Genomic DNA, 7,500 nt, shown 5'->3' with positions numbered 1-7,500 from the left:
GTCCAGAACAACTGATGTGAAAAAATAAGAGGTTTTTCTTTGATGGTTTTAAGATTAAATAGTTAAGTTGTTTTGTTTCTCTAACTTTATTACAGCTGAAATAATTTTTAAAAGCAGGAGGGAGTAGTTTAAAAACAAAAAGACCTGTTAGGTAGGCATGTTGTTGATTAAATGAAAAAATATTTCTAACTGGAATTGATAAATTAATAGAAGTTTTGGCACGACTTGATTATATTTTTGACGCTCTGTTCATGGTATTGAACGGGGCCAAATACCATCAGTTGAGTTTTTGTTTTATTTACTGTGAGTTTGTTAACTTCAAACCAATTTAGAACTACCTTGATATGGTTACCGACATCCTCAATCAAAGAATCAATTTTATGCCCGTGTCTAAAAATGTTGGAATCATCTGCATAAAGCACGAAATCGAAAACGTGGAAGACCTACTGAGGTCGTTGATGTATAGGAGAAACAGAAGGTGTCCCAAAATACTTCCCTGGGGAACATCTCTAGTGACCGGACGACAAGGTGAAGTGACTCTATTGACTTCTACATACTGTTGTCGATTTGTCAAAAAGCTTTTGAGCCATTGCAAAGTTGTATTACGAAAACCGTAAACTTCCAGTTTTTTGAGCATTATGCAGTGGTCTATAGTATCGAAAGCCTTTGACAAATCTAGGAATACTCCAACTGTGTATTCATTTTTCTGCTGCTTCTCCGATATATTTTATCAATTCAATTATTGCAAGTTCAGTGGAGTAACCTTTACTAAAACCAAACTGGTATTTACTCAAAATTTCGTACCTTGCAATAAAGTTCAGCATTTTGGTAAGAATAAGTTTTTCAAAAATTGTTGAGAATCCTGAAAGTAACGAAATAGGTCTAAAATTTGTGAGGTTGTAATCATTTATAACTTTTTGAACGGGAACAATTTTTGATATTTTAATGTGATCTGGAAAAATTCCAAAGTTTACTGAAGTGTTGAAAATATGACATAGTTGATGTGCTATTGACTTAATTGTAGAAATTATGATTTTCATTGATTTGCCATCTTTTCCACAAGAACACATTTTTTTGAAAGCCTTGGTTGCCGCGATTATTTCATTGGGAGTGACATCAATGAAGAAGAAAGAGTTACAAATATTGTTGGGCATATAGTGGGACCATTGCTTGTGGTTGGAAGATCAATCAGCATTGACATTGCCTACCGAAGCAAAATATTCATTCAAACATTCTGCAATGTATTTTGGATCTTCCATTGTGGCGTCATTCACCGTTAGTTGAATATTTGTATTCGGATCATTTTTAGGTTTTTTTATCATCTCACTTAAGATCTTCCAAGTTTCCAGGCTATTGCTTTCAGATATTAACAGTTTATCATGGTAATATTCTTTTTTTAATTTTACTTTACATTTATTAAAGAGTTTATTGTATATTTTAAAAGTTTACAAATTGGCGGCAGTTGGTTTTTTCAAAAATTTAATGTAGAGACGTTTTTTAGTTTTTGAGTGCGGCAGTCATCCATGGTTGTTGTTTATTCAATGTGGCAAGTTTTTTCTTACTAACTATATGGCAACATGATTCAAATGCTTGATTATAAATGTTAAAAAATAATTCAAATCCCCGATTAGGATCATCACAGTTAAACAGGTCTGTCCAATCGGTCATGCTCAAGTAACCATTGAGTTTATTTATTCTACTTGTTGAATAAGATATTTTAAAATTAATCGGGTTGAATTTTTCGCTCGCGGTTGTCTGGTAATTATACTGAAAAAATTTCATTAGATAATCAGATAAATCATTGTAAGCTGTACTACAACATTTAATTTTATCTGGGTAGTTAGTTATCAAGAGGTCTAAAAGAGATGATTTATCACAAGAAATTCGAGTTGGAATCGTGAGGAGTTGATAAAAGTTGTTGGAGATAAGAAGGTTATACAAATCTAAACTAGCCGATGACGAGTGCTGAGGTAATGTTTTTGTCTCCAACGATAAAGATTATTTTATTTTCCCGGTTCAATTTTTGCAACGAATGATGTAGCTTATTTAAAAACTTTTTAACACTGCCAGATGATGACCTTGTATATCACTAGCAAAATGATGTTTTTCATTGTTGAATCAAGTAATATTTCAACACATAAAAAGTCGGATTCGCCTTCATTGTTGTCAATATTAGTATGGACGTCGTCACGCAATTTAAAATTTAAACCGCATTTTATGTACAGGCCAACACCTCCGCCTTTGCCTACGGGTCGGTTTTTTGAGACGAATTGATTATTTGGAATGTTTATTATATGGAGAAGGTTATCTTTTAACCAAGTTTCAGAGATTGCAATAACGTCTAATATTACATTGAACTCACTGATGTAATCATAGAGACTGAAAGATTTATTTACAAGGCTTCTGATATTGAGATGTAAAAGATGAAATGCTGTTAAATTATTACCTTCAAAGTTTATTTTCTTTATTTCATCGAAGTGTTGACATTTAATATATGAAGAGGAACGAGTTGACTGTTAGAAGAGCCAATTGTTTGTCTCAGCAGCTTTTGTCGGGGATGATTTGCGGGTGTTCATTGATTGTGCCATGATTACGATCTAGATTTTGAATTTCACCTGCTGATGGGTTGTCTGTCGATGATAATGGTGTATCAAGATGTTGCTGTGAAAGTGTCTGCTGATGATGACTTGGAAGACTACACGTCGATGGAGGCGCGTCGAGATATTGCTGAGATGACGATCGGTACTTGGTTTCCCGAACAACCATTCCTGGACGATGATTGAAGATGGCCAAATGTTTGCGTTTAGTAGCTTATTTGTGTCTTGTTTATGTATACATAAGCCAAATGAAGAACTGTTGAGTGTTGACAAATCAATGATATCTGACGAACGTTCCTCTTTTCTGACGAGAGAAAAAACTGAAATAACATTGATGTTATGTTTTTTTACGAAATTTATTATCGTGTTACTATAGCAAACTGTGGCGTTGCTAATGTAAAAATTTTTTTTATAAGTTGTTTTTTTGCTACAAAATCAACATTTTTGTCAGCTGATTTGCCAATAACTTTCAATCTAGTTTTTGAAGAAGTCGAGTCAGGTAGCTGAGATGATTTAGACATTTTTTTCTGTTTTTCACTTAACACCTTTGAGAAATCTTCGTTTTAAGAATCTGATTCCTAATTTTTTTAGAATATTCCGTGGGAATTTGAAGCAAATTGCGCTGGAGTGAACAATTTAAATAAGAATCAGCCTGTAAGGCAAATTTATAATTATTATTAGCAGTAGATGTCAAAGCAGTAGATGGAAAATCAAAACGGTTTATTTTAATTTCTGTTGGAGTTTTTACAGCTTTTGACCAAAAACGAGATTTAACTTTGTCACACGCTAGTGAATTTAAGTCACCTTTTAGAGCGGCAATTTGTTTATTGCACTGTTCAAAACATTTGGAAAAGTGCACCTGCTGTTCATGTAGAATTTCTCGCACCTCTTTGTTTATTATGTCAAAATTTAATGGAAAAAAATTTTCAAATGTAGGAATTCTTTTCTTGTTTAAACTCACAAATGGGGAACATTCATCCAAAACATTAGACATTTTTAACGACTTCAATATTGTCACGCAGTCCGTAAGTTTATCCTTCTTTTTGCTACCTCGCGTTGCAGTTTTGTCGAAATTTTCACATTTTAAGTTTCCATTTCATTTTTCAGGATTTTCAGAGCGGCAACAATTTTCTCGTTGTGGTAGAATTCAACCGTATTACAAAAAAATGTTTCGTCATCCAAAAAATTAAAATTATTTGTCAACAAATACAAGAGCCCGTTTACAACGACTTGCCTTGGTAGACATCTTGAAATAAATTCTTTCAAATAAATGATGTTGTCGTTGATGTTGTTGTTGATGTTGTTGTTGATGTTGTTGTTGATGTTGTTGTGGATGTTGTTGTGGATGTTGTTGTGGATGTTGTTGTGGATGTTGTTGTGGATGTTGTTGTGGATGTTGTTGTGGATGTTGATGTTGATGTTGTGGATGTTGTTGTGGATGTTGTTGTGGAAGTTGTTGTGGATGTTGATGTTGTTGTGGATGTTGTTGTTGATGTTGTTGTTGATGTTGTTGTGGATGTTGTTGTGGATGATGTTGTAGATGTTGTTGCAGATGTTGTTGTGGATGTTGTTGTTGATGTGATTGTTGATGTTGTTGTCTTTGATGCTGTTGTTGATGTCGTTTGTTTGGTGCTCATTTCGCGCCGGTTGGAGATGTTATCAGGAGTTCCATGTTTCAGCCGGACAATAACTGTCCGTGCTGTCATGCTGCTGATAAGCCTGCTTTATGTTGCTTATCATAAAAATTATTTGTGTCTACGCTGATAAGAGCAGATTATGTGAATAAAACTTTCAATTATTCTCCCTTATATCACCAGCATAATTATTTTTTAATTTAATTTTTTTAATGTATTTATTTACAATTCTATCCTATGTACTTTTCAGGTGCCAAGAAATGTTACTACCCAGCACACTGCATATGGATCGCCGAGATCTTCTTGCAGTCAAACCCGCTTCAACCATTACTCATTATAGATTACTTTTATATAATAAAATTACATACATATATATGCATGCATTAAAATGAACCAGAGTGAATGTAAAAGTACCGGGCGGGCCAGGCAGGCAGCAGATGAATTGTTTTCTAACTGAGCAGTTATCAGTTTGTGATGCAGGCAGTGTCAGAGCGCATACATCATCCGCTGGTCAGTAATTGCAATATGCATGTGGCCGTGTGCTTTCACCATGGCTGGTTTGTTCGGTGCTGTGTTGTACTGTTCTGTGAGGACTGTGCTGTGTGGTTTTGTGTGGCGTGGTGTGGGGTGTGTTTCGTGTGTCTGGTGTAGATGGTTGGGTGTGCCGTAGTGTGGGATGTGGTTAGGTTTAGGGTTTTATTCTCCACCATTTTCGCCATCATCATCATCGTCGTCGTCATATCAAATTAAATCATATCATATCAAATTCATATCATATCATATAAATCATATCATATCATAAATCATATCATATCATAAATCATATCATATCATATAAATCACATCATATCAAATTAAAATGGTTGATGAAAGCTCGTTGAAATGTGTGGTTGTGTGTGGTTGCGTGTGGTTGTGTGTGCATGCTGCAGATGGATTTTTTTGAAAGTTGTTGCGTCAAATGGGAGTCGTGGCATCGAACCAGCAACCGGCGAAACAACGTCCCGTTCAAATTATGAAGGATCATACATGATGGAGATTGCGAACTGTACACGAGAGATCATGAGGTGGCGAGAGGGGAACATTAACTTCTACGGCAAGGTATCGACCAATATGAAGAACATGATGAACAAATGATGAATGCAAGAAACTCAACAGCATTAAAAACAACATCAACAACAACTGCATCAAAAACAACAGCATCAACAACAACCACAGTAACAACAGCAACAACATCAACAACAACATAAATTAACACAAAAATTTTGTCAATAAAACAACACAAAACACAAAACTAACAGCGTTCTTTAAATAACTAAATTAACAACAATATGAACTACAACAACAACAACAAAAACAACAAAATAACAACATAAAACTTATAAACTAAAACATAAACAAAACCGAAATGAAAACAAAATTAGGAACAACCAAACAAAACAACAACATGGCAGATACAAAACAACAACAACATCATCATCAACAACAACAACATCAATGACAACAACAACATTCGTCCTGCAACTTCTGCGTTTGAAATCCAATTAAAAACCTGATGAATTGTTCGTGACGAAAGATCGAAAAACATCGAAGTACGGAAGAAAAGAGAAAAAAATGAATGAATGAGTGAGTGAGTGAGTGAGTGAGTGAGTGAGTGAGTGAGTGAGTGAGTGAGTGAGTGAGTGAGTGAGTGAGTGAGTGAGTGAGTGAGTGAGTGAGTGAGTGAGTGAGTGAGTGAGTGAGTGAGTGAGTGAGTGAGCGAGCGAGCGAGGGAGTGAGTGAGTGAGTGAATCATAAAAATGTAGACAAAAAATAAACAGAGTTTTTCTAGAAAAATAAAATAAACCTTTGATGAATCAAACTAAATGAAACTGAATTGCGAAAATGAAAAATTATTATCAAACTGGTATAATAATTTTGAAAAATTTGAATCACTCATCGTTAACGTGCCATATCATCTCCGTCATCATCATAATAATCATCATTATCATCATCCCCGTCGTCATCATCATCATCCCATCATCACCACCATTATCATCCACGTACATACATGGAAGCAGCGTTTGTTTGCAAAAATATTCTAAAAAATATAGAAACATTTTCAAGCACGCACACACACACGCTCACACAGAGCAGACATCATCCGATATGACATGCTTGTTGTTATAATTAGCTCTCGGTTTTCCCTGCAACACAGCAACTAGTGCATTAATAAATATTTATGATATGGGACCTCATTAATATTTATGACCCGCCTGCAACTAAATAAAACTGCAGATACTATGTGCAAAAACTTTTCCTGACAATGTTCCGTGTTGTTGTTGATGTTGTTGTGGTTATTATGGTTGCGGTTGTTGTGGTAGTTGCTATTGTTGTTGATGTATCTGTTGTTGTTGTTGTTGACTGTTTTTGATGATATTGTCGATAGTGATGTTAGTGTTGATGTTGTCGTTGAAATAGTTGTTGGCTTGTTGTTGATGATGACATTATCGATGTTGTTCATGATAATGATGATGTTATTTGGAGGAAAGTTCTTTGCATAGAACCTTTCAAAAATTACATTGCAACATACAAACAACGTACGCCACTTGAAATTGATCAACACGCGTTTATTGGGAGAAACCTACTCTGCTGCCGAACCCGGTCTGAACGCTTCGACACTAAGATGACTTGAAACTCAACAATTGTTTTTATTATTTGCTAATGTATATGTATATCTGTGTGTGTATGTTATGTTATGTTTCAGATGAGGTTTAATCACATCAATTTTTTTTGATTCAATAAATGTTAATGTTGATGTTTTCAAAAGTTATTGTTGTTGTTGTTGTTGACCTAGTTGAGTTTATGCTGCTGTTACTGTTGTATACTTGTTAGTTTCTGAGTAGGTTAACTTAACGTCTGACATTATTATTATTATTATTTGTTATTTCTGTTAGTTTTTCCAAACATGTTGTTGTTGTTGATATTGTTGTTGTTGTTGATGATGATGATGATGATGTTGTTGTTGTTGGTGGTGTTTTCAAAATTGTTTTAATGATGTTGACGTTCAATTTGAATTCAATTAAGCTCATTCGGACAGGAAAGTTGTTTGTAATGGAGTTGTGTGCTGTCTGTTGTTGTTGTTGCTGCTGTTGTTGTTGCTGTTGTTGTTGTTGTTGTTGTTAACTGTTTGTTGCTGTGTTGTTTTTGTTGTTGTTAACTATTTGTTGCTGTTCGATGTTGTTTTATTTGTTGCTGTTGTTTTTGGCTGTTGATTGTCTTTCGTTTGTGTT

General features: G+C 34.6%; 2 protein-coding genes across 2 annotated transcripts in view; both read right to left on the bottom strand.

Annotated features, from left to right (window-relative positions):
* Positions 1 to 1,497: 1,497 nt before the first annotated feature.
* HELRODRAFT_164334 (hypothetical protein) lies at positions 1,498 to 2,766 on the bottom strand (the record flags this gene model as incomplete). The annotated part of the gene is made up of 3 exons (XM_009029293.1): positions 1,498 to 1,965; positions 2,079 to 2,245; positions 2,616 to 2,766. 3 exons carry the CDS (start codon positions 2,764 to 2,766, stop codon positions 1,498 to 1,500), a joined length of 786 nt encoding a protein of 261 aa, XP_009027541.1.
* Positions 2,767 to 3,680: 914 nt separating this feature from the next.
* HELRODRAFT_164333 (hypothetical protein) overlaps positions 3,681 to 7,500 on the bottom strand; it is a gene marked incomplete at both ends in the record, with an annotated part of 5,789 nt that continues 1,969 nt past the window's right edge. Inside the window, 3 exons of the mRNA XM_009029292.1 lie at positions 3,681 to 4,203; positions 4,731 to 4,829; positions 6,523 to 6,612. Of these exons, the coding sequence (XP_009027540.1) occupies positions 3,681 to 4,203; positions 4,731 to 4,829; positions 6,523 to 6,612 (712 nt within the window). The remainder of the gene's footprint in view (positions 4,204 to 4,730; positions 4,830 to 6,522; positions 6,613 to 7,500) is intronic.

This window comes from Helobdella robusta, assembly GCF_000326865.2.
Source record: "Helobdella robusta unplaced genomic scaffold HELROscaffold_6, whole genome shotgun sequence".
Taxonomy (NCBI): domain Eukaryota; kingdom Metazoa; phylum Annelida; class Clitellata; order Rhynchobdellida; family Glossiphoniidae; genus Helobdella; species Helobdella robusta.
This window is presented reverse-complemented; position numbering and strand designations above follow the sequence as displayed.